We start from the raw sequence: 27,962 nt of genomic DNA, 5'->3' as shown, positions 1-27,962 counted from the left end.
AAGCAGGCAGCCAATGAGGGAGTAGCCCATACAGAGGAGGCAGCGTATAAAAGGGCTTCCCCCGGGAGGGACAGGGCTGCCCACCCAGCTCTCACTGAATGCCACAGGGCACAGGATGGAGACCTGCCTGAAAGTCCTGCTGCTCGTCGGGGTGGTCACAGCAGCCCCCACGCCATCATCAGCCCCTCTGCCAACCCACGAGGATGCGGTTTTAGCTGCAGTTCAGGCGTACAACCAAGAGCCAGGCACAACACTGGCCTATCGGCTCCTGGAAGCTGAGCCGCAGCCAGACTGGGTGAGTGACCTGGGGATTCGCTTTGTGGCCTATTCGATGCCGCTTGAGCTCACAGGGCAAGTCAATGGGAATCGCTGCCCTCCGATGCTAGGCTCCTGTACCTACAGCCTGGTATTTGCACCCTCGTTATCATCCAGGGCTGATTTCTGGAGGGGCCATGAAAGACAGTTCCCGTTCACAGTCCAAGTAGGCAGAGGTTAGGGGAACGGGAACAACAGGGAATTTATAGACGAGCCAGCCTGAGTCACTGAAAGCAGCATGGCCAAAATTGGTTATAAAGAGGGAGTGAACTATGTGCAGGGACGGGTAGCAGCCAGACAGCTATTTCCCTGTATCACCACACAGCAGCTTCCTGGTCCCAGTGCAGAGGAAGGGCCTGACACCAGCAGTTCATTCAGATTCAGCAGGCAGAGAATGTTTCCATTTGAATTATACTGTGAGTAATTCGGGGCAGGGACCAACTTACTCTGTGTTTGTACAGCGCCTGGCACAAAGGCGGTGGCCAGCCACAAGTGTTCAAAGAGAATGAGTCAGTCCTGAAAAAATCATGGAATTGGCTTAAAAATCACGATTTAATAAAGATACCGGTGGGGTTCTGGTTTTCTTTTCTTTAACTGTCCGCTTTCTGAGCCTTTACAAATAAATACTGATTTTTGGTCATTAAAAGATGGTTCTTTGAAAGTTTAAAAAGCTTTAGGAAAAGACCTTTTGAATTCAGTGCCCTCCCTGGGTCTCCTTGCACAGAGAATTCAAACTGAGCCGTATGTAGAAGACAGACTTAATTTAAAGACATTCGTTAATCCCTTATTTTCATTATTGATTAAGTGGCAACAAAGTGCTGGGCACCATTCTTCCCGGAGGGACCTAATTGATATATTATTTATATCCCAGCAGCATTAGAGGTTCAAGCCAAGACCACGGCCCTATTGTGCTAGGTGCTGTACAAATACATAGTAAGGGACAGTTCCTGCCTGGAACTTTACAATCCAAATACATAAGACAAAGGGTGGGGGAAAGGACATATTATTATCTGCATTTTAGAGGGGGAAACTGAGGCACAGAGCAATACCTTGCAATCAAAATAAGCATACACTATCTTATGCTCTAATGTACGTAATTTTTCATTACTGCCCTGTTCATTGTCACCTGTTCATAGATTCATAGATTCTAGGACTGGAAGGGACCTCGAGAGGTCATCGAGTCTAATCCCCTGCCCCCTACGTTGATTGCAAAAGTTGCCAGAGTTACCGCTTATCTTCAGTACAAGTTTGTGTTCGTTTTAAAATGCTGCCTTTGCTCTAAAAAGTGAGAGTGCCCCAAATGGCATCGCCTTGCTCAGCAGAGCTGCTCCCTCTGCGTATTCAGAGTCAGAGCTGTCGGATTTGGGTTTTAAGAGTTTTGTAAGTGACGAGTGGTTTCAGGTGCCCAACTGGAAACACCTCAGAAGGGTCTGATTTCTAGAACATTCTCAGCACCCGCATTCCAAGACTCAGGCCCCTTTAAGACCCTCAAATAGGGCACCCAATCGTGAGGCACACAAACTCACCAGCCACGTTCTAAAATCCTGGCCCATGGCTAACAGAAATGCTCACTCCTTTGTACTCCAGCTGGGTATTCAGAGGGGAGCTGGATTCTGGTCCTTCTCTTGCATTATCAACAGCACCTTGTTTCTTGGGTTCCCGTGATGAGGAATGAAAAGCAAAAGCCGGGCTTGAGCTTCAGAGCAAACATTCAACTGGGGGAAATAATCAAAACTTTCATTAAAAGTTTGATCGCGTGAGTAGGGTTACCATATTCAAACATTTAAAAAAGAGGACACTCCACGGGGCCCCGGTCCCGCCCCCAGCCCTGCCCCAACCCCGCACCTTCTCCAACCCCTTCCCCATAGTCCCTGCCCCAACTCTGCCCCCTCCTCTGAGCACCCTGCATTCCCCCTCCTCCCTCCCGCTCTGATCTTGGTTGGGGGTTGCTAAGTGCTTCCCTGCTCCCCACTCGCCCTGCAGTCCCTGCACCCCCCAGCCTGCCCTGCACCCCCCACCCCTGCAGGCTCTGCGCCCCCTGCTCCCCACTCGCCCTGCAGCCCCTGCACCCCCCCACCCCTGCAGCCTCTGTGCCCCCTGCTTGCCCTGCCCCTGCAGCTTCTATGCCCCTGCCTGCCCTGCTCCTCCTCGCCCTGCAGCCTCTGTACCCACCCACCTGCCCTGCTCACCAGGCCGAGAGAGAGCTGCGAGCTCCATGTGCAGCCAAACACTGTGGCGCTGCTCTGCAGGGGAGGAGGGAGTGGGGGAGGGGGAGGGACTCTGGCTGCTAGAGGCCCCAGTGCCTGCGAGCGGCTTTCAATCAGGCCCAGCCGTCCAATCAGCCACGCCACACTCTGCATGAGGGGAAGGGGGAAATCCCGGACATTCCTACCTTATTAGAAATCCCCCCCGGACGGCCATTTAAAGCTGAAAAAGCCGGACATGTCCGGGGAAAGCCAGACGGATGGTAACCCTACCCGTGAGCTACCGAGCACCCTCTGGTCGCAGTGAGGTCAGTGGAAGTTGAGGGAGCTCAGAGTGTTTCATGATCAAGCCCCAAAGGAGGACACTTGGGCTCCGATCCTGCAAACACCTGCACACACAAGTAACTTCTTCAACACAGGAACCTACGTATAGAAATTACAGTGAGGCAATGACACCTGGAATCCCAGGAGCTCACTTGGACCATGTCATTTCAGACCAGAATCGCACTTTCAGGAATTAAAACACATGCAGAAACACCGAGTGACTGGATTTTCTAAGAGAAGGCCAGGGGACAGGAGAGGAAGGCGGGGAGAGAATTGCAAGATACTAATTATTTGTTCATGCTGTAGAAACACGGGCCAGACCCTCCTCTGGTGCAAATCACCCCCATTTAAGACAATGGAGCTACATCAGAGTTAGGCCACAATATATGAAGTTACATTCCTGGATTTATGTTTGAACAGCATTTGAAAAATTCAGGGCCCTAGACTACTGCTGCGAATGATTATTAACTGTTTACTTCAGTAGAATAGAACAAGTCAATACTTACATTCTCTTTAGGGCAAGGGCCTTGTCTGGGTATGTGTGTGAACAGCACCTCACACAATGCGGATCTGATACCAATCTGGGGGATACTGTAACATCAAAGAAAAATATTTACAAGGCCAAAGTGGGGCCTGGGGCCTTGATGCTCACTGTGAATGTTAATTTTCCTTATTCATTGAAATTGTTTTTTAGGATGTGTCTTCTAAAACTATCCAGCCGGTGACATTCACTGTGAAAGAGACAGTGTGCCTGGTGTCAGAGAAACGCAACCCCAACCAATGTGAATTCAAAGAAGATGGGGTAAGGATCACTCCCTGCACGGAGACCCCTCCCTCTGCTCTTCTCTCACTGATCCCACAGATGCCCAACAGCATCTTTCAAGCAGAGACGTAAAGGAAAGAAGGGTGGTACGGTACAGTGCCTCTTCCGCTGTATCCTATTACTGATCCTTACATTAATGTCACAGACAACATACATCCATTCATCCAACCCCTAATTATAGGACTGGATGGTTTTTAATCTCTGGTTTGCTGTTGTCAGCTGGGGCACTGTTCTACTGGGGAACTCTCACTGACGTCAAAAGGAGAAGGGGATGCAGCTCGTGTAAAATATTATTCATCATACACTAGCACTTTGACATCCCTAATGAAATCAGGGCCCCATGGTGTCAGGTGCTGCATAAACTCAGACAGTCCCTGCCCTGCCCCAAAGTGTTCACAATCGAAATAGACCAGACAGGCAAAGGCTGGCCGAGAGGGAGTGCTCTTATCCCCGGGTCACTGGTGGGTGATGTGACTCACTCAAGGCCACACACCAGGACAGTGGCAGGGAGGAGACTTCAACCCAGGTCTCCTAAATCTGTGCCCAGTGATGTAACTGCACGCCCACGCTTCTCGTTCCGTAAGCATGCTCTGCCCTAACAGCAATCCTGCCTCGCTTGGCTCAACTGAGTGTAGATTTTGACTCATTCTCTCCTTGTCTATATCTACATTTCCCCATACGCTGTTCTCTGTGGGCCCCTCTCACGCAGCTGGAGTACACAAGGAATCCCACAGATCACATAGTGACAGCTCACAAAGTAAGGTGCTATTGAACACGAGCCAGGGTTATATAGATTGTGAGCTCCTTGGGGCAGGGACCATCCTCTGTACAGCGCCTTGCACAATGGGGTCCTGACCCAGTGTGATGTCCAAACCAGGCCCACGATTGAGCCTCCCAACCTCCTGCTGAACTTGTGACCAACCCACACTGGGAAGCAGGTCTCCACACGCGAGTGGCCTGAGCGTTATCACTCCCTGAGAGTAATATACTGAGGTCTCTTTTCTCTCCCTTGCAGCTGGTCAAAGACTGCTCTGGATTCTTCTCCACTGAACAGGACCCCCCTTCCGTCATTATCAAATGCGAGGAGGCGTCTGAGGAGGTGAGTGGCCTAGACGGCCTCCTCTCTGCTCACCGCTGGGCTGAGGCAGGGTTACGGGTTTCCCTCGCTGAGATCCCGGCCAGGTATTTCACACTGCACAAGTGTCCCCAGAACAAGTGTCTGGCTCCACCTACTGGCAGTGAGCTGGCAGAGGCCTCCTGCCCCACGAGCCTGGAGATGGAACCCTACAGCCGCCAGCAGAACCGCAGGGAGCAAATTCTAATCTCGCTGGGATACATAACAAACCTAAAGCGCCATATGGTGACTGGGGGCGGGGCAAGGGCAGGGGGCCTCAGGAGGCTCCTCACCACCTACCTGTGTCTGGCAGTGACATTTACAAACGTCGTATGATGCAGACACTGAATGGCCCCTGGTCCCACACACCAGGCAAAAGGCCCCAGCATGGCCCCGCCTTCTTACCCTAGAACAGGGACCTTCCCTACTACGTGGGCCAAGGTGGGCGTAAGGAATCATAGAATCATAGAATATCAGAGTTGGAAGGGACCTCAAGAGGTCATCTAGTCCAACCCCCTGCTCAAAGCAGGACCAATTCCCAGCTAAATCATCCCAGCCAGGGCTTTGTCAAGCCAGGCCTTAAAAACCTCCAAGGAAGGAGACTCCACCACCTCCCTAGGTAACGCATTCCAGTGTTTCACCACCCTCCTAGTGAAATAGTTTTTCCTGATATCCAACCTGGACCTCCCCCACTGCAACTTGAGACCATTGCTCCTTGTTCTGTCGTCTGCCACCACTGAGAACATCCGAGCTCCATCCTCTTTGGAACCCCCCTTCAGGTAGTTGAAGGCTGCTATCAAATCCCCCCTCATTCTTCTCTTCTGGAGACTAAACAATCCCAGTTCCCTCAGCTTCTCCTCATAAGTCATGTGCTCCAGACCCCTAATCATTTTTGTTGCCCTCCGCTGGACTCTTTCCAATTTTTCCACATCCTTCTTGTAGTGTGGGGACCAAAACTGGACACAGTATTCCAGATGAGGCCTCACCAATGTCGAATAAAGGGGAACGATCACGTTCCTCGATCTGCTGGTAATGCCCCTACTTATACAGCCCAAAATGCCGTTAGCCTTCTTGGTAACAAGAGCACACTGTAGACTCATATCCAGCTTCTCGTCCACTGTGACCCCTAGGTCCTTTTCTGCAGAACTGCTACCTAGCCATTCGGTCCCTAGTCTGTAGCAGTGCATGGGATTCTTCCGTCCTAAGTGCAGGACTCTGCACTTGTCCTTGTTGAACCTCATCAGTTTTTTTTCGGCCCAATCCTCTAATTTGTCTAGGTCCCTCTGTATCCGATCCCTACCCTCTAGTGTATCTACCACGCCTCCTAGTTTAGTGTCATCTGCAAACTTGCTGAGAGTGCAGTCCACACCATCCTCCAGATCATTAATAAAGATATTAAACAAAACCGGCCCCAGGACCGACCCTTGGGGCACTCCGCTTGAAACCGGCTGTCAACTAGACATGGAGCCATTGATCACTACCCGTTGAGCCCGACGATCTAGCCAGATTTCTATCCACCTTACAGTCCATTCATCCAACCCATACTTCTTTAACTTGGCGGCAAGAATACTGTGGGAGACCGTATCAAAAGCTTTGCTAAAGTCAAGGAATAACACATCCACTGCTTTCCCCTCATCCACAGAGCCAGTTATCTCATCATAGAAGGCAATTAGGTTAGTCAGGCACGACTTCCCCTTCGTGAATCCATGCTGACTGTTCCTGATCAGTTTCCTCTCCTCTAAATGTTTCATAATTGATTCCTTGAGGACCTGCTCCATGATTTTTCCAGGGACTGAGGTGAGGCTGACTGGCCTGTAGTTCCCCGGATCCTCCTTCTGCCCTTTTTTAAAGATGGGCACTACATTAGCCTTTTTCCAGTCATCTGGGTCCTCCCCCGATCGCCCTGAGTTTTCAAAAATAATGGCTAATGGCTCTGCAATCTCACCCGCCAACTCCTATAGCACCCTCGGATGCAGCGCATCCGGCCCCATGGACTTGTGCACATCCAGTTTTTCTAAATAGTCCCGAATCACTTCTTTCTCCACAGAGGGTTGGTCACCTTCTCCCCATGCTGTACTGCCCAGTGCAGCAATCTGGGAGCTGACCTTGTGCGTGAAGACAGAGGCAAAAAAATCATTGAGTACATTAGCTTTTTCCACATCCTCGGTCACTAGGTTGCCTCCCTTATTCAGTAAGGGGCCCACACTTTCCTTGATTTTCTTCTTGTTGCTAACATACCTGAAGAAACCCTTGTTACTCTTAACATCTCTTGCTAACTGCAACTCCAAGTGTGATTTGGCCTTCCTGATTTCACTCCTGCACGCCTGAGCAATATTTTTATACTCCTCCCTGATCATTTGTCCAATCTTCCACTTCTTGTAAGCTTCTTTTTTGCGTTTAAGATCAGCAAGGATTTCACTGTTTAGCCAAGCTGGTCGCCTGCCATATTTACTATTCTTTCTACACAAGGAGTAGAGACAGCAAAGGGGGAGGGGATAAGAATTGTTTAAAATCCTGCACACCTCTAGCACACTGTCCCTCCAGCAAGCAAGCTCCTGCCCCTTCCTGAGCCACAGAGCGATGTCACCCTCGGTCCAAGGGCTCGTTGGCAACACTCACTCCTAAGGCTACACTTCTCCCCCAGTAGCCACCTAGGCCTGCAGTGACACTGGTCGGATACTCTCTGTTGCGCTGGAGAGGCCAGGTGCTCCAGGGGAGAGGGCACTGGGCTGGGACTCAGGAGACCGGGGCTCTACTTCCTGTCAGGGCCGGCTTTAGGCCGATTCAGCCGATTCATTCCCTGAGCTGTAGGAGCCAGTTTCAGTCTGCGTGGAGATTGTGACCCTGACCTCTTTTCTCTCTAGCCTAAAGTCATCACACGGGGCCGCTGGGGAAGTGTTGGTAGGTTTATTCGTCGAAATGCTTGGGACCTTATTCACGTCGGTATTGCCCTTACTAACTAAGAAGATCCAGAAAGGGAGGAGATGAAAGCGAGTCAATGCTGCCAGACCCAGCTGTGCCTCCATTTCTCCTCTACTGGAAGCACCATCGGAAGCAAGGCTCATAACAGTGTGAACAGCTTCAGAGTATCTGCTTCTACTTACCGCATAGCACCCCTTTCAGTGCTGCTCTCCGAGGCTCCTCTGCATAATAAACTGCCATGCTACAAACATATACTGTTGTCCTCTTCTTCCATATTGCGCAGGAGGAGATTAGGGACATGAACCGGAGTGAGTCACCTGACTGTGCTACTGGCCAATGAAAACCCCCGACTAGGAGTCACACGCCATCCTCATTAAAGAGAACCAACCCCTGCCATATTGCAACAGAGAGCCAAACACTAAGGCCCAACTTGTTAAAAGTGACGAGCGATTTTGGGTGCTCAACACAGACGGCCTCAAAGAGGCCTGGTTTGTAGAAAGTGCTGAACCTCCACCCTCTGAAAACGAGGCCCCTTCAATAGCTCTCTCGTTGGGCATCCAAATTTTGAGCCATCCAAAACCAATAGTCACTTGAGAAAATTTAGGGCCCAGGCCATGTAATGCTTTAGACTTGGACTTTCATACATCCACCACTAGATGGCACCAGTTGGCCTCAGGTGTAGTAAAGGGAATGGGTGTAACTAGCACACGCATCACTGAGGATCTTAAATGGGTTAACAGTCACATCCATCGTGGATTCCCTCAGCCTCCCTGATTTACTGCGGGTTCCAGCCAGATAGTGGGTAGCACCCTCTGCTTTATGACCCAGGTAGCCCCATAACCCCCAAATAAATCACTCTCTGAGGGTTTAGTACACTCCAGGAAGGAGGGACTGACAATGTCCGGTGTTAAAGGTTTGATGGTGCTCAGGTCCCTTTGCAGACCCTCTGCCATGGGGTGAATTTTTCCCTAAAGAACAAGCTGTGGCTGCCCCAAGGTTTCTCCCAACCAGGCACACCCGTAGAGTTCTGGCTCCTAGCACAGCTTTCAGCGTGGTGTTGATAATGATAGTAGACCCCATAGCCCCCTTCCCAGCTTCCTGTACACAAACCCACAGGGACACAATCCCACAGCAGGGTCATTAAAGGGACAAATTCCATCAGGCTGAAAACCCTCGAGCTCTTTGGCCTGACAACAATCCTGATTCTGCCACCCTTATGCTCTAGCCTTAAAACCCTATGAATTTGGAGTCATGAGGGACAGGAAGTCTAGTGAGAGACCAATATGGCTGCATCAGGCGTGTGCTCTAGTCACCTGATAACCATAAAGTGGAATCATGGACAAATTGCTAAGGATGAGTAGAAAAGAACAACCCAAGTATGTAGGGAGAAAACCAGGAAGGCTAAGACACACAAGTTGTTACACATAGGGAGGGACATACCAGGCAATAAGAAGAGGTTCTATAAATACATTAGGAGCAAGGGTAAGATGAAGGAAAGTGCAGGTCTGCTATGTAAGAGGAAAGGGGAGCTGTCATAGGTTTCACCCCCACTCTGGACTAGAGTACAGATATAGGGACCTGCCTGTGAACCCCTAAACTGAATTAGCAGTTTAGATCTGGTCTTGCTGCCACCACTCCCAAGTTCTAACTCCTTTCCCTGGGTAGCCTTGAGAGACTTCTTCACCATTTTCCTGGTGAACACCGGTCCAAACCCTTGGATCTTAACACAAGGAGAATTTAACCATCCCCTCTCCAGGGGCAGATACTTCTCTAGATGGTTGAGTTTTAGTGACTCACCTTAATCGCCCCCTCCCCTGCTGTTTGTAGTTCCAGGAGGTGGTCTGGTACCCCTCCTCCAGGGAGTAGAACACAATCACACTGAAGCCATTCCTAGGTTTAACGCATTGGTCCCCAAAGATCCTGCAGGGGGTCGCAGTAGCTGTCACACGCAGTTCTTCTCCCTCAGCTAAGGGTCTGCTGCCGAGGAGGGAATGTGGTGGCTGCCGTGGCCACAGTGACCCACCAACAGGACCATGCCGCCTCTCCCCATCCAGTGCTGGGAAGGGCCGTCATGTCGCCCCACTAGGACACCCCCGATTGTCACTCTGACCTTGGGGGATTTGTTGTTTTTGCATGTGGGTTTTCCCGAAAGGTGCTGTTCCCTTGTGTAGAAAATATCTGTTGGAAAACGTGCCAGGACAAGCAGAGATGGGAACTCAAATCAGCTGGGATCATGGGGTTAGACTGCACACCCCACATTCACAAGAGAGTACGGCTTTCAGTGTCCAGAGGGCAATAGCCCTTGCGGCTCTCTGTCAGGGAAACCCACCACCAGGGAGGTATCTCACTACACCCACTCTGCTAGTGATCCTCCTGGGACAAATGTACCTGCATCTCTAGGCACCCAGTTTATAATCAATGGGGACCTCACCTGATGGTAATAGGCATAACTCCATTAAATTGAATAGATCAAGAGGCACTTTTACCAGCAGGGAATTTAATCCATAGGTAGGGTATGATTTGTTTCCATTGTTTGTGAAGGAATGTCTGCCTTGGGAGACTGTGTGTACAGAGTGTGTGTGTGTGTGTGTGTGTGTTAGGTGAGGGGGGGCAAGATTGACCACTATGAGCATACCTTTGAGACTGCTAGACACACTTCGGTGCAACACTCTCTTGTCTTTATATGACTAAACTCCTCATTGAGTTGGACATGTGAGAGGCACTGGGAGCGAGTGGATTTGGAATTTTCATGCAAAATATCATCTGATGGACAGAGAGGAGCAAGAAGTCTCGTCCAAATGATAGAAGCTGCAGAGAAGAAGGTTCTCGTGCTAACAATGATGCCATTGTAAGCAGGGGCAGAGATGAGGGAGCTTCCAAGCTCTCACTGAGAAAGGAATTTGGAATCCCATCAAACATGTAACTGAAGCGTTGCTGCCGACCTTCATAGCTTTCATACAGTCACAGCTGTTAAGGCCAGCAGGGACCATGGTGGTCATCTAGTGTGACCTGCTGCAGAACCCAGAACAGGCCCAAGAACCACAGCCAGTCATTTCTGCCTCAAGCCTGTAACTTCCATTTCTGCGAGAGCATCTCTTTTGAAAGGAAATTGAATCCTTAGTGAAAGCCTGCAAGTGATGGAGAATCCAGCACATCCCCAGGTAAGTGGTTCCCGTGGTCAATTATCTTCACTATTTAAAAATGCACCATATTTCTAGTCTGAACATTGCAAGGGCTCCAACTTTTAGACCCCAAATCTGCAGTCGTTCCAAAGGACAGACCTCTGTGCCCGCATGGACCCCATTAAAACCATGGGGTGCCACACAGGTACCAGGGTCTGTCTGTCTGTCTGCACAATACTGTGGAATTGGGGTTTTATTTAGCACAGCAAAGAAATGGACTAGAAACCCTATTCCAGTGAGCAAACTGCTGGGCATCTTACCCAACGAACTTCTGTTTCCTGCCTTTGCAAAAGAAATACCATCGCATTTGGGAAGCAAACTGCAACTGCCATAACGTTACAGTGCTGTGTAGGTGAGAGTGAGAGACCCATTCTGAATAACCTCAGTCCATAGCTCATTCAGGTCGGAGTTCTTTACTCTAATAGCAGAATTTATATTACATTTTACATATTCAGACATTGCCTTTTTAACCCTCCGAACACAGCAGAGACCTAGGTCTAGAGAAATATTATAATCTCCATTTCAGGGAGTTCCAGGCACAGTTATGCCATTTATTTTTGTCTCCTCTAACGAAAACATAACCAGAGAAAGGAAAGGCACTTTAGTTCTGTGTAGGGTAAATCACAGACTGTCCAACACAACAGGACACCACACACATGTAAGTCACTATGGGTGTGTAGTGTTCTGAGATATTTGTATTGTGTGTGTGATGGGCACAGGGTGTTTGAAAACCCCAAGGAGCCATTTCTAGGGGAAAATTCATGGCAAAATTATTTATTATCAGTGATTTGCATCACAGCCGCCCCCGTTCAGTGCCGGTATGAGAGTCCCATTGCACCAAGCACCGTACCCAGGAATGAAGCCTGGAGTTGGCTGGTAGCCACCATTGATGAGGGCAGTCTTTAAGGCCAGTCTGCACTGGGATGGCCCCACGGTCCCCTCTAAACCAACCTGTCTTAAGGGAATTCATGCAGACTAGGGGTCTCTCATTAGCTGAAGGCTTCAGGAGGACACACAAAGCTCTATGGAAACAAGTGGGGATTCCTGAAATCCGAGGTGTTGATCTCTGTGCCCTGGATTCTCCAAACTCTGGAAACAGAGTTCAAGGCCTGCAGGGGCAGCTCCCTCGCTCTTCCACGGACGAGAGCTAGGGAGTTGTGGAGGAGCCTGCTGCATGGCGTGGCTGTGGGGACCATATGAGCAGTGAGGATTGTATTGGCATCAATGCTGGCTGGCCCTGGAGGGAGGGGCTGGATTCCAGGATCTGGGGAGTGGGGACACAGGGAAGATGTGCTGGCTGGCTATGTAAACGGCAGCTTCCCTCTAGATCTGGGGGACTGGGCGAACAGGGAAGATCTGTCGGCGAGGTCTGGAGAAAGAGGCTGCTTGAAGGACCTGGACTGCCATGAGGGATAAGTGCTGGTCAGTTTCCCAAGGCCAGGTTGTGCTGCAGACGGAGGAGCCTGTGCTCCACAGGACAAACCAAGAGGAACCCCCCAAATTTCAATTAAGCAGGAGTCTTGTGATAAGCAGGGGTCAGTGCTCCAGTTTGTGCTGGAGAGCTGCACGGAGAAAGCACGGAGACACCCGACAGCTCCAAAAGTAACATCTTGTTACAGATGCACCTGCAAGAATGAGACTGCAAATGTTTGTGTAACTCACACACCTCCTGGCTGTGGTGTTCTGTCCCATCTAGTGGCACTCAGAAGGTGTGTGGGATACATTTGCAGGCGCTTGGCTGAGCAGTGCTAAATCTTAGGGCTGCAACAGAGCTGCAGTGGGACCCTTAGAGAAACCACTATTTAATAGAGTGCCAGAAACTAAAGACTGGGGGCTGAATTCTTCACTGCCATGTGCCTCAGTCTTATTTCATATGACACTAGCACCTGCACATACGAACCAAGATCAGTTATGCTAAGTGCTGTACACAGACATAAGATGGGAGAGTCATCGCCCTTATGAGCATTCAATCTAAACAGGCAATATGGACGATGGGGAACTGAGGCCCATAGAGATAAAGTAACTTGCCAAAAGTCACACACGGAGTTGACAGACTTTGCAAACTATTGGCCAGATTCAATCATCAACATCCAAACTTTGAATCAAATACAATTCTGCATTTAACCTAAACCCCAGGGGGGCACATGCAAGATGCACTCCTTAGGCTGAGGGGGGAAATTCGGCTGGGCAAAGCATGAATTTGTGATTAAGGTGTAACAATAATAATAATAGTAATAAGTAGTAAGACTCAAGGATCAGTCAAGTTAATAGGGGAGTATTAAAGGACACGTCCAAAACTTCTAGCATTTCAGCAACTGACTGATAGAGAAGCAAGTGGTATGAACGCACTGCTGCCCACTTCTGCCTGGCACCAGTTTTAATACACGTATTACCCAGGGAAGGACGGAAATATCAGTTACAAACCCCGTCCGTCCTGCCTGGATTACAAAACCGCAGTAAACGGTCAGCCAGAATGTGCCAGGAATGAGCTGAAGAAAGAATCCTGAGACTTCCTGTTCTCATCCCGCAGCAGAATCCTGATCATGGGGACTTCACAGCCAGCAATACCGTCCACACTGTTTACTGTATTTTATATAGGAGGGAAAGTATAGTGAGAGCCCCAAGCAGAGGACACAGAGAACGTGCTCTAATCACAGAGAAGCGCTTTGACAGTTTGATTGCTGTGCTTGACAAAACTGCAGGACCAGTGGATGGAGAGGAAGTGGTCGATGGGATATAACTGGCTTTTGGTAACACACCTGAGACAATGTCTCATGAAATCTGATTCTCAAAATTGATTGAAATTGGCTTGGGTAGGGACACAGCTACATGCAGTGAAAATTGGCTAATGTAAATACAGAATAAGGAAAAAATGGTAGCAGCCACAAAAGAGTTAACTCAAAGAGAGGGGGATTCATTTGGAAAGGGGGCTACGGGGTATGACTAGGAGCAATGGGATAATATTAAGAAGGGATGTGTTAGGAACACTTCCTAATAGCGAGATGTCGCCAGCTTTGGAACAGGGTCCTCCTATTGGACATGGGGCAGTCCCATTGCTTGGGATACAAAAGAGCAGGTTGGCCAGTCAGGAGCAGTCCGGTGTGTGGGTATCCATTGTCGACGCACTGTACGTTCCCCTTGGATTTAGCGGTGGTACCATCAAACACAACGACCTGGGCCTACTGACTGGCTCTAGGGGAATGCTTGTTGTGTCTGGACTGAGAGCTGACTCTGGTTGTCTGGACTTTAGGGGAGAGGTGTTTTCTTGATATAAGTCAGCGTAGATAGAGTAATGGCAACTTAGAGCAGCTGAGGTCATGGCCCAACAGATCCTCAGCTGGTTTAAGTTGCCCTAGCTCCATTGGCTTTCATGGATCTATGCTGACTTACACCAAGAGAGGTACAGGTACCTTGGCCTTTCCCAATACAGCAGCCCCCGGCCACCTCCCGCCATGGCTTGTTTAGCAATTGGTGCACACTATTTCAGCAATTTATTAGAAAAATTCCTCCTTTTCTCCTGACCAACCTCCCTCTCTGCCCGCCCCAGCAGGGGGACCAATGGAAACATCCTGTAGATGGAGGCGGAAAAGCCACCGGTTAAGGGAGGACCAAAGCAGGCAGCCAATGAGGGAGTAGCCCATACAGAGGAGGCAGCGTATAAAAGGGCTTCCCCCAGGAGGGACAGGGCTGTCCACCCAGCTCTCACTGAATGCCACAGGGCACAGGATGGAGACCTGCCTGAAAGTCCTGCTGCTCGTCGGGGTGGTCACAGCAGCCCCCACGCCATCATCAGCCCCTCTGCCAACCCACGAGGATGCGGTTTTAGCTGCAGTTCAGGCGTACAACCAAGAGCCAGGCACAACACTGGCCTATCGGCTCCTGGAAGCTGAGCCGCAGCCAGACTGGGTGAGTGACCTGGGGATTCGCTTTGTGGCCTATTCGATGCCGCTTGAGCTCACAGGGCAAGTCAATGGGAATCGCTGCCCTCCGATGCTAGGCTCCTGTACCTACAGCCTGGTATTTGCACCCTCGTTATCATCCAGGGCTGATTTCTGGTGGGGCCATGAAAGACAGTTCCCGTTCACAGTCCAAGTAGGCAGAGGTTAGAGGAAGGGGAACAACAGGGAATTTATAGACGAGCCAGCATGAGTCACTGAAAGCAGCATGGCCAAAATTGGTTATAAAGAGGGAGTGAACTATGTGCAGGGACGGGTAGCAGCCAGACAGCTATTTCCCTGTATCACCACACAGCAGCTTCCTGGTCCCAGTGCAGAGGAAGGGCCTGACACCAGCAGTTCATTCAGATTCAGCAGGCAGAGAATGTTTCCATTTGAATTATACTGTGAGTAATTCGGGGCAGGGACCAACTTACTCTGTGTTTGTACAGCGTCTGGCACAAAGGCGGTGGCCAGCCACAAGTGTTCAAAGAGAATGAGTCAGTCCTGAAAAAATCATGGAATTGGCTTAAAAATCACGATTTAATAAAGATACCGGTGGGGTTCTTTTTTTCTTTTCTTTAACTGTCCGCTTTCTGAGCCTTTACAAATAAATACTGATTTTTGGTCATTAAAAGATGGTTCTTTGAAAGTTTAAAAAGCTTTAGGAAAAGACCTTTTGAATTCAGTGCCCTCCCTGGGTCTCCTTGCACAGAGAATTCAAATTGAGCCGTATGTAGAAGACAGACTTAATTTAAAGACATTCGTTAATCCCTTATTTTCATTATTGATTAAGTGGCAACAAAGTGCTGGGCACCATTCTTCCCGGAGGGACCTAATTGATATATTATTTATATCCCAGCAGCATTAGAGGTTCAAGCCAAGACCACGGCCCTATTGTGCTAGGTGCTGTACAAATACATAGTAAGGGACAGTTCCTGCCTGGAACTTTACAATCCAAATACATAAGACAAAGGGTGGGAGAAAGGACATATTATTATCTGCATTTTAGAGGAGGAAACTGAGGCACAGAGCAATACCTTGCAATCAAAATAAGCATACACTATCTTATGCTCTAATGTACGTAATTTTTCATTACTGCCCTGTTCATTGTCACCTGTTCATAGATTCATAGATTCTAGGACTGGAAGGGACCTCGAGAGGTCATCGAGTCTAATCCCCTGCCCCCTACGTTGATTGCAAAAGTTGCCAGAGTTACCGCTTATCTTCAGTACAAGTTTGTGTTCGTTTTAAAATGCTGCCTTTGCTCTAAAAAGTGAGAGTGCCCCAAATGGCATCGCCTTGCTCAGCAGAGCTGCTCCCTCTGCGTATTCAGAGTCAGAGCTGTCGGATTTGGGTTTTAAGAGTTTTGTAAGTGACGAGTGGTTTCAGGTGCCCAACTGGAAACACCTCAGAAGGGTCTGATTTCTAGAACATTCTCAGCACCCGCATTCCAAGACTCAGGCCCCTTTAAGACCCTCAAATAGGGCACCCAATCGTGAGGCACACAAACTCACCAGCCACGTTCTAAAATCCTGGCCCATGGCTAACAGAAATGCTCACTCCTTTGTACTCCAGCTGGGTATTCAGAGGGGAGCTGGATTCTGGTCCTTCTCTTGCATTATCAACAGCACCTTGTTTCTTGGGTTCCCGTGATGAGGAATGAAAAGCAAAAGCCGGGCTTGAGCTTCAGAGCAAACATTCAACTGGGGGAAATAATCAAAACTTTCATTAAAAGTTTGATCGCGTGAGTAGGGTTACCATATTCAAACATTTAAAAAAGAGGACACTCCACGGGGCCCCGGTCCCGCCCCCAGCCCTGCCCCAACCCCGCACCTTCTCCAACCCCTTCCCCATAGTCCCTGCCCCAACTCTGCCCCCTCCTCTGAGCACCCTGCATTCCCCCTCCTCCCTCCCGCTCTGATCTTGGTTGGGGGTTGCTAAGTGCTTCCCTGCTCCCCACTCGCCCTGCAGCCCCTGCACCCCCCCATCCCTGCAGCCTCTGTGCGCCCTGCTTGCCCTGCCCCTGCAGCTTCTATGCCCCTGCCTGCCCTGCTCCTCCTCGCCCTGCAGCCTCTGTACCCACCCACCTGCCCTGCTCACCAGGCCGAGAGAGAGCTGTGTGCTCCACGTGCAGCCAAACACTGTGGCGCTGCTCTGCAGGGGAGGACGGAGTGGGGGAGGGGGAGGGACTCTGGCTGCTAGAGGCCCCAGTGTCTGCGAGCGGCTTTCAATCAGGCCCAGCCATCCAATCAGCCACGCCACACTCTGCATGAGGGGAAGGGGGAAATCCCGGACATTCCTACCTTATTAGAAATCCCCCCCGGACGGCCATTTAAAGCTGAAAAAGCCGGACATGTCCGGGGAAAGCCAGACGGATGGTAACCCTACCCGTGAGCTACCGAGCACCCTCTGGTCGCAGTGAGGTCAGTTGAAGTTGAGGGTGCTCAGAGTGTTTCATGATCAAGCCCCAAAGGAGGACACTTGGGCTCCGATCCTGCAAACACCTGCACACACAAGTAACTTCTTCAACACAGGAACCTACGTATAGAAATTACAGTGAGGCAATGACACCTGGAATCCCAGGAGCTCACTTGGACCATGTCATTTCAGACCAGAATCGCACTTTCAGGAATTAAAACACATGCAGAAACACCGAGTGACTGGATTTTCTAAGAGAAGGCCAGGGGACAGGAGAGGAAGGCGGGGAGAGAATTGCAAGATACTAATTATTTGTTCATGCTGTAGAAACATGGGCCAGACCCTCCTCTGGTGCAAATCAGCCCCATTTAAGACAATGGAGCTACATCAGAGTTAGGCCACAATATATGAAGTTACATTCCTGGATTTATGTTTGAACAGCATTTGAAAAATTCAGGGCCCTAGACTACGGCTGCGAATGATTATTAACTGTTTACTTCAGTAGAATAGAACAAGTCAATACTTACATTCTCCTTAGGGCAAGGGCCTTGTCTGGGTATGTGTGTGAACAGCACCTCACACAATGCGGATCTGATACCAATCTGGGGGATACTGTAACATCAAAGAAAAATATTTACAAGGCCAAAGTGGGGCCTGGGGCCTTGATGCTCACTGTGAATGTTAATTTTCCTTATTCATTGAAATTGTTTTTAGGATGTGTCTTCTAAAACTATCCAGCCGGTGACATTCACTGTGAAAGAGACAGTGTGCCTGGTATCAGAGAAACGCGACCCCAACCAATGTGAATTCAAAGAAGATGGGGTAAGGATCACTCCCTGCACGGAGACCCCCTCCCTCTGCTCTTCTCTCACTGATCCCACAGATGCCCAACAGCATCTTTCAAGCAGAGACGTAAAGGAAAGAAGGGTGGTACGGTACAGTGCCTCTTCCGCTGTATCCTATTACTGATCCTTACATCAATGTCACAGACATACAGCCATTCATCCAACCCCTAATTATAGGACTGGATGGCTTTTAATCTCTGGTTTGCTGTTGTCAGCTGGGGCACTGTTCTACTGGGGAACTCTCACTGACGTCAAAAGGAGAAGGGGATGCAGCTCGTGTAAAATATTATTCATGGTACACTAGCACTTTGACATCCCTAATGAAATCAGGGCCCCACGGTGTCAGGTGCTGCATAAACTCAGACAGTCCCTGCCCTGCCCCAAAGTGTTCACAATCTAAATAGACCAGACAGGCAAAGGCTGGCCGAGAGGGAGTGCTCTTATCCCCGGGTCACTGGTGGGTGATGTGACTCGCCCAAGGTCACACACTAGGACAGTGGCAGAGAGGAGAATTCAACCCAGGTCTACGCTGTAACTGCACGCCCACGCTTCTCGTTCCGTAAGCATGCTCTGCCCTAACAGCAATCCTGCCTTGCTTGGCTCAACTGAGTGTAGATTTTGACTCATTCTCTCCTTGTCTATATCTACATTTCCCCATACGCTGTTCTATGTGGGCCCCTCTCACGCAGCTGGAGTACACAAGGAATCCCACAGATCACATAGTGACAGCTCACAAAGTAAGGTGCTATTGAACACGAGCCAGGGTTATATAGATTGTGAGCTCCTTGGGGCAGGGACCATCCTCTGTACAGCGCCTTGCACAATGGGGTCCTGACCCAGTGTGATGTCCAAACCAGGCCCACAGTTGAGCCTCCCACCCTCCTGCTGAACTTGTGACCAACCCACAGCGGGAAGCAGGTCTCCACACGCGAGTGGCCTGAGCGTTATCACTCCCTGACAGTAAGATGCTGAGGTCTCTTTTCTCTCCCTTGCAGCTGGTCAAAGACTGCTCTGGATTCTTCTCCACTGAACAGGACCCCGCATCCGTCATTATCAAATGCGAGGAGGCGTCTGAGGAGGTGAGTGGCCTAGACGGCCTCCTCTCTGCTCACCACTGGGCTGAGGCAGGGTTACGGGTTTCCCTCGCTGAGATCCCGGCCAGGTATTTCACACTGCACAAGTGTCCCCAGAACAAGTGTCTGGCTCCACCTACTGGCAGTGAGCTGGCAAAGGTCTCCTGCCCCACGAGCCTGGAGATGGAACCCTACAGCCGCCAGCAGAACCGCAGGGAGCAAATTCTAATCTCGCTGGGATACATAACAAACCTAAAGCCCCATATGGTGCCTGGGGGCGGGGCAAGGGCAGGGGGGCCTCAGGAGGCTCCTCACCACCTACCTTTGTCTGGCAGTGACATTTACAAACGTCGTATGATGCAGACACTGAATGGCCCCTGGTCCCACACACCAGGCAAAAGGCCCCAGCATGGCCCTGCCTTCTTACCCTAGAACAGGGACCTTCCCTACTACGTGGGCCAAGGTGGGCGTAAGGAATCATAGAATCATAGAATATCAGAGTTGGAAGGGACCTCAAGAGGTCATCTAGTCCAACCCCCTGCTCAAAGCAGGACCAATTCCCAGCTAAATCATCCCAGCCAGGGCTTTGTCAAGCCAGGCCTTAAAAACCTCCAAGGAAGGAGACTCCACCACCTCCCTAGGTAACGCATTCCAGTGTTTCACCACCCTCCTAGTGAAATAGTTTTTCCTGATATCCAACCTGGACCTCCCCCACTGCAACTTGAGACCATTGCTCCTTGTTCTGTCGTCTGCCACCACTGAGAACATCCGAGCTCCATCCTCTTTGGAACCCCCCTTCAGGTAGTTGAAGGCTGCTATCAAATCCCCCCTCATTCTTCTCTTCTGGAGACTAAACAATCCCAGTTCCCTCAGCTTCTCCTCATAAGTCATGTGCTCCAGACCCCTAATCATTTTTGTTGCCCTCCGCTGGACTCTTTCCAATTTTTCCACATCCTTCTTGTAGTGTGGGGACCAAAACTGGACACAGTATTCCAGATGAGGCCTCACCAATGTCGAATAAAGGGGAACGATCACGTTCCTCGATCTGCTGGTAATGCCCCTACTTATACAGCCCAAAATGCCGTTAGCCTTCTTGGCAACAAGAGCACACTGTAGACTCATATCCAGCTTCTCGTCCACTGTGACCCCTAGGTCCTTTTCTGCAGAACTGCTACCTAGCCATTCGGTCCCTAGTCTGTAGCAGTGCATGGGATTCTTCCGTCCTAAGTGCAGGACTCTGCACTTGTCCTTGTTGAACCTCATCAGTTTTTTTTCGGCCCAATCCTCTAATTTGTCTAGGTCCCTCTGTATCCGATCCCTACCCTCTAGTGTATCTACCACGCCTCCTAGTTTAGTGTCATCTGCAAACTTGCTGAGAGTGCAGTCCACACCATCCTCCAGATCATTAATAAAGATATTAAACAAAACCGGCCCCAGGACCGACCCTTGGGGCACTCCGCTTGAAACCGGCTGTCAACTAGACATGGAGCCATTGATCACTACCCGTTGAGCCCGACGATCTAGCCAGATTTCTATCCACCTTACAGTCCATTCATCCAACCCATACTTCTTTAACTTGGCGGCAAGAATACTGTGGGAGACCGTATCAAAAGCTTTGCTAAAGTCAAGGAATAACACATCCACTGCTTTCCCCTCATCCACAGAGCCAGTTATCTCATCATAGAAGGCAATTAGGTTAGTCAGGCACGACTTCCCCTTCGTGAATCCATGCTGACTGTTCCTGATCAGTTTCCTCTCCTCTAAATGTTTCATAATTGATGCCTTGAGGACCTGCTCCATGATTTTTCCAGGGACTGAGGTGAGGCTGACTGGCCTGTAGTTCCCCGGATCCTCCTTCTGCTCTTTTTTAAAGATGGGCACTACATTAGCCTTTTTCCAGTCATCTGGGTCCTCCCCCGATCGCCCTGAGTTTTCAAAAATAATGGCTAATGGCTCTGCAATCTCACCCGCCAACTCCTATAGCACCCTCGGATGCAGCGCATCCGGCCCCATGGACTTGTGCACGTCCAGTTTTTCTAAATAGTCCCGAATCACTTCTTTCTCCACAGAGGGTTGGTCACCTTCTCCCCATGCTGTACTGCCCAGTGCAGCAATCTGGGAGCTGACCTTGTGCGTGAAGACAGAGGCAAAAAAATCATTGAGTACATTAGCTTTTTCCAATCCTCGGTCACTAGGTTGCCTCCCTTATTCAGTAAGGGGCCCACACTTTCCTTGATTTTCTTCTTGTTGCTAACATACCTGAAGAAACCCTTCTTGTTACTCTTAACATCTCTTGCTAACTGCAACTCCAAGTGTGATTTGGCCTTCCTGATTTCACTCCTGCACGCCTGAGCAATATTTTTATACTCCTCCCTGATCATTTGTCCAATCTTCCACTTCTTGTAAGCTTCTTTTTTGCGTTTAAGATCAGCAAGGATTTCACTGTTTAGCCAAGCTGGTCGCCTGCCATATTTACTATTCTTTCTACACAAGGAGTAGAGACAGCAAAGGGGGAGGGGATAAGAATTGTTTAAAATCCTGCACACCTCTAGCACACTGTCCCTCCAGCAAGCAAGCTCCTGCCCCTTCCTGAGCCACAGAGCGATGTCACCCTCGGTCCAAGGGCTCGTTGGCAACACTCACTCCTAAGGCTACACTTCTCCCCCAGTAGCCACCTAGGCCTGCAGTGACACTGGTCGGATACTCTCTGTTGCTCTGGAGAGGCCAGGTGCTCCAGGGGAGAGGGCACTGGGCTGGGACTCAGGAGACCGGGGCTCTACTTCCTGTCAGGGCCGGCTTTAGGCCGATTCAGCCGATTCATTCCCTGAGCTGTAGGAGCCAGTTTCAGTCTGCGTGGAGATTGTGACCCTGACCTCTTTTCTCTCTAGCCTAAAGTCATCACGCGGGGCCGCTGGGGAAGTGTTGGTAGGTTTATTCGTCGAAATGCTTGGGACCTTATTCACGTCGGTATTGCCCTTACTAACTAAGAAGATCCAGAAAGGGCGGAGATGAAAGCGAGTCAATGCTGCCAGACCCAGCTGTGCCTCCATTTCTCCTCTACTGGAAGCACCATCGGAAGCAAGGCTCATAACAGTGTGAACAGCTTCAGAGTATCTGCTTCTACTTACCGCATAGCACCCCTTTCAGTGCTGCTCTCCGAGGCTCCTCTGCATAATAAACTGCCATGCTACAAACATATACTGTTGTCCTCTTCTTCCATATTGCGCAGGAGGAGATTAGGGACATGAACCGGAGTGAGTCACCTGACTGTGCTACTGGCCAATGAAAACCCCCGACTAGGAGTCACACGCCATCCTCATTAAAGAGAACCAACCCCTGCCATATTGCAACAGAGAGCCAAACACTAAGGCCCAACTTGTTAAAAGTGACGAGCGATTTTGGGTGCTCAACACAGACGGCCTCAAAGAGGCCTGGTTTGTAGAAAGTGCTGAACCTCCACCCTCTGAAAACGAGGCCCCTTCAATAGCTCTCTCGTTGGGCATCCAAATTTTGAGCCATCCAAAACCAATAGTCACTTGAGAAAATTTAGGGCCCAGGCCATGTAATGCTTTAGACTTGGACTTTCATTCATCCACCACTAGATGGCACCAGTTGGCCTCAGGTGTAGTAAAGGGAATGGGTGTAACTAGCACACGCATCACTGAGGATCTTAAATGGGTTAACAGTCACATCCATCGTGGATTCCCTCAGCCTCCCTGATTTACTGCGGGTTCCAGCCAGATAGTGGGTAGCACCCTCTGCTTTATGACCCAGGTAGCCCCATAACCCCCAAATAAATCACTCTCTGAGGGTTTAGTACACTCCAGGAAGGAGGGACTGACAATGTCCGGTGTTAAAGGTTTGATGGTGCTCAGGTCCCTTTGCAGACCCTCTGCCATGGGGTGAATTTTTCCCTAAAGAACAAGCTGTGGCTGCCCCAAGGTTTCTCCCAACCAGGCACACCCGTAGAGTTCTGGCTCCTAGCACAGCTTTCAGCGTGGTGTTGATAATGATAGTAGACCCCATAGCCCCCTTCCCAGCTTCCTGTACACAAACCCACAGGGACACAATCCCACAGCAGGGTCATTAAAGGGACAAATTCCATCAGGCTGAAAACCCTCGAGCTCTTTGGCCTGACAACAATCCTGATTCTGCCACCCTTATGCTCTAGCCTTAAAACCCTATGAATTTGGAGTCATGAGGGACAGGAAGTCTAGTGAGAGACCAATATGGCTGCATCAGGCGTGTGCTCTAGTCACCTGATAACCATAAAGTGGAATCATGGACAAATTGCTAAGGATGAGTAGAAAAGAACAACCCAAGTATGTAGGGAGAAAACCAGGAAGGCTAAGACACACAAGTTGTTACACCTAGCGAGGGACATACCAGGCAATAAGAAGAGGTTCTATAAATACATTAGGAGCAAGGGTAGGATGAAGGAAAGTGCAGGTCTGCTATGTAAGAGGAAAGGGGAGCTGTCATAGGTTTCACCCCCACTCTGGACTAGAGTACAGATATAGGGACCTGCCTGTGAACCCCTAAACTGAATTAGCAGTTTAGATCTGGTCTTGCTGCCACCACTCCCAAGTTCTAACTCCTTTCCCTGGGTAGCCTTGAGAGACTTCTTCACCATTTTCCTGGTGAACCCTTGGATCTTAACACAAGGAGAATTTAACCATCCCCTCTCCAGGGGCAGATACTTCTCTAGATGGTTGAGTTTTAGTGACTCACCTTAATCGCCCCCTCCCCTGCTGTTTGTAGTTCCAGGAGGTGGTCTGGTACCCCTCCTCCAGGGAGTAGAACACAATCACACTGAAGCCATTCCTAGGTTTAACGCATTGGTCCCCAAAGATCCTGCAGGGGGTCGCAGTAGCTGTCACACGCAGTTCTTCTCCCTCAGCTAAGGGTCTGCTGCCGAGGAGGGAATGTGGTGGCTGCCGTGGCCACAGTGACCCACCAACAGGACCATGCCGCCTCTCCCCATCCAGTGCTGGGAAGGGCCGTCATGTCGCCCCACTAGGACACCCCCGATTGTCACTCTGACCTTGGGGGATTTGTTGTTTTTGCATGTGGGTTTTCCCGAAAGGTGCTGTTCCCTTGTGTAGAAAATATCTGTTGGAAAACGTGCCAGGACAAGCAGAGATGGGAACTCAAATCAGCTGGGATCATGGGGTTAGACTGCACACCCCACATTCACAAGAGAGTACGGCTTTCAGTGTCCAGAGGGCAATAGCCCTTGCGGCTCTCTGTCAGGGAAACCCACCACCAGGGAGGTATCTCACTACACCCACTCTGCTAGTGATCCTCCTGGGACAAATGTACCTGCATCTCTAGGCACCCAGTTTATAATCAATGGGGACCTCACCTGATGGTAATAGGCATAACTCCATTAAATTGAATAGATCAAGAGGCACTTTTACCAGCAGGGAATTTAATCCATAGGTAGGGTATGATGTGTGTGTGTGTGTGTGTGTGTGTGTGTGTGTTAGGTGAGGGGGGGCAAGATTGACCACTATGAGCATACCTTTGAGACTGCTAGACACACTTCGGTGCAACACTCTCTTGTCTTTATATGACTAAACTCCTCATTGAGTTGGACATGTGAGAGGCACTGGGAGCGAGTGGATTTGGAATTTTCATGCAAAATATCATCTGATGGACAGAGAGGAGCAAGAAGTCTCGTCCAAATGATAGAAGCTGCAGAGAAGAAGGTTCTCGTGCTAACAATGATGCCATTGTAAGCAGGGGCAGAGATGAGGGAGCTTCCAAGCTCTCACTGAGAAAGGAATTTGGAATCCCATCAAACATGTAACTGAAGCGTTGCTGCTGACCCTCATAGCTTTCATACAGTCACAGCTGTTAAGGCCAGCAGGGACCATGGTGGTCATCTAGTGTGACCTGCTGCAGAACCCAGAACAGGCCCAAGAACCACAGCCAGTCATTTCTGCCTCAAGCCTGTAACTTCCATTTCTGCGAGAGCATCTCTTTTGAAAGGAAATTGAATCCTTAGTGAAAGCCTGCAAGTGATGGAGAATCCAGCACATCCCCAGATAAGTGGTTCCCGTGGTCAATTATCTTCACTATTTAAAAATGCACTATATTTCTAGTCTGAACATTGCAAGGGCTCCAACTTTTAGACCCCAAATCTGCAGTCGTTCCAAAGGACAGACCTCTGTGCCCGCATGGACCCCATTAAAACCATGGGGTGCCACACAGGTACCAGGGTCTATCTGTCTGTCTGCACAATACTGTGGAATTGGGGTTTTATTTAGCACAGCAAAGAAATGGACTAGAAACCCTATTCCAGAGAGCAAACTGCTGGGCATCTTACCCAACGAACTTCTGTTTCCTGCCTTTGCAAAAGAAATACCATCGCATTTGGGAAGCAAACTGCAACTGCCATAACGTTACAGTGCTGTGTAGGTGAGAGTGAGAGACCCATTCTGAATAACCTCAGTCCATAGCTCATTCAGGTCGGAGTTCTTTACTCTAATAGCAGAATTTATATTACATTTTACATATTCAGACATTGCCTTTTTAACCCTCCGAACACAGCAGAGACCCAGGTCTAGAGAAATATTATAATCTCCATTTCAGGGAGTTCCAGGCACAGTTATGCCATTTATTTTTGTCTCCTCTAACGAAAACATAACCAGAGAAAGGAAAGGCACTTTAGTTCTGTGTAGGGTAAATCACAGACTGTCCAACACAACAGGACACCACACACATGTAAGTCACTATGGGTGTGTAGTGTTCTGAGATATTTGTATTGTGTGTGTGATGGGCACAGGGTGTTTGAAAACCGCAAAGAGCCATTTCTAGGGGAAAATTCATGGCAAAATTATTTATTATCAGTGATTTGCATCACAGCCGCCCCCGTTCAGTGCCGGTATCAGAGTCCCATTGCACCAAGCACCGTACCCAGGAATGAAGCCTGGAGTTGGCTGGTAGCCACCATTGATGAGGGCAGTCTTTAAGGCCAGTCTGCACTGGGATGGCCCCACGGTCCCCTCTAAACCAACCTGTCTTAAGGGAATTCATGCAGACTAGGGGTCTCTCATTAGCTGAAGGCTTCAGGAGGACACACAAAGCTCTATGGAAACAAGTGGGGATTCCTGAAATCCGAGGTGTTGATCTCTGTGCCCTGGATTCTCCAAACTCTGGAAACAGAGTTCAAGGCCTGCAGGGGCAGCTCCCTCGCTCTTCCACGGACGAGAGCTGGGGAGTTGTGGAGGAGCCTGCTGCATGGCATGGCTGTGGGGACCATATGAGCAGTGAGGATTGTATTGGCATCAATGCTGGCTGGCCCTGGAGGGAGGGGCTGGATTCCAGGATCTGGGGAGTGGGGACACAGGGAAGATGTGCTGGCTGGCTATGTAAACGGCAGCTTCCCTCTAGATCTGGGGGACTGGGCGAACAGGGAAGATCTGTCGGCGAGGTCTGGAGAAAGAGGCTGCTTGAAGGACCTGGACTGCCATGAGGGATAAGTGCTGGTCAGTTTCCCAAGGCCAGGTTGTGCTGCAGACGGAGGAGCCTGTGCTCCACAGGACAAACCAAGAGGAACCCCCCAAATTTCAATTAAGCAGGAGTCTTGTGATAAGCAGGGGTCAGTGCTCCAGTTTGTGCTGGAGAGCTGCACGGAGAAAGCACGGAGACACCCGACAGCTCCAAAAGTAACATCTTGTTACAGATGCACCTGCAAGAATGAGACTGCAAATGTTTGTGTAACTCACACACCTCCTGGCTGTGGTGTTCTGTCCCATCTAGTGGCTCTCAGGGGGTGTGTGGGATACATTTGCAGGCGCTTGGCTGAGCAGTGCTAAATCTTAGGGCTGCAACAGAGCTGCAGTGGGACCCTTAGAGAAACCACTATTTAATAGAGTGCCAGAAACTAAAGACTGGGGGCTGAATTCTTCACTGCCATGTGCCTCAGTCTTATTTCATATGACACTAGCACCTGCACATACGAACCAAGATCAGTTATGCTAAGTGCTGTACACAGACATAAGATGGGAGAGTCATTGCCCTTATGAGCATTCAATCTAAACAGTCAATATGGACGATGGGGAACTGAGGCCCATAGAGATAAAGTAACTTGCCAAAAGTCACACACGGAGTTGACAGACTTTGCAAACTATTGGCCAGATTCAATCATCAACATCCAAACTTTGAATCAAATACAATTCTGCATTTAACCTAAACCCCAGGGGGGCACATGCAAGATGCACTCCTTAGGCTGAGGGGGGAAATTCGGCTTGGCAAAACATGATTTTGTGATTAAGGTGTAACAATAATAAATAATAATAATAAGTAGTAAGACTCAAGGATCAGTCAAGTTAATAGGGGAGTATTAAAGGACACGTCCAAAACTTCTAGCATTTCAGCAACTGACTGATAGAGAAGCAAGTGGTATGAACGCACTGCTGCCCACTTCTGCCTGGCACCAGTTTTAATACACGTATTACCCAGGGAAGGACGGAAATATCAGTTACAAACCCCGTCCGTCCTGCCTGGATTACAAAACCGCAGTAAACGGTCAGCCAGAATGTGCCAGGAATGAGCTGAAGAAAGAATCCTGAGACTTCCTGTTCTCATCCCGCAGCAGAATCCTGATCATGGGGACTTCACAGCCAGCAATACCGTCCACACTGTTTACTGTATTTTATATAGGAGGGAAAGTATAGTGAGAGCCCCAAGCAGAGGACACAGAGAACGTGCTCTAATCACAGAGAAGCGCTTTGACAGTTTGATTGCTGTGCTTGACAGAACTGCAGGACCAGTGGATGGAGAGGAAGTGGTCGATG

General features: G+C 49.6%; 1 protein-coding gene across 1 annotated transcript; it reads left to right on the top strand.

Moving 5' to 3' along the window:
* The first annotated feature begins 94 nt into the window (after positions 1-94).
* Positions 95-22,145, top strand: LOC128831349 (uncharacterized). Its single transcript, XM_054017660.1, has 8 exons — positions 95-295; positions 3,538-3,645; positions 4,682-4,765; positions 5,307-5,321; positions 14,584-14,790; positions 17,955-18,062; positions 19,081-19,164; positions 22,047-22,145. The coding sequence occupies exons 1-8, from the start codon at positions 116-118 to the stop codon at positions 22,143-22,145; spliced, it is 885 nt and encodes a 294-aa protein (XP_053873635.1). The 5' UTR covers positions 95-115.
* Positions 22,146-27,962: the final 5,817 nt, after the last annotated feature.

The sequence above is a fragment of the Malaclemys terrapin genome, chromosome 2 (genome assembly GCF_027887155.1).
Source record: "Malaclemys terrapin pileata isolate rMalTer1 chromosome 2, rMalTer1.hap1, whole genome shotgun sequence".
Lineage (NCBI taxonomy): Eukaryota > Metazoa > Chordata > Testudines > Emydidae > Malaclemys > Malaclemys terrapin.
This window is presented reverse-complemented; position numbering and strand designations above follow the sequence as displayed.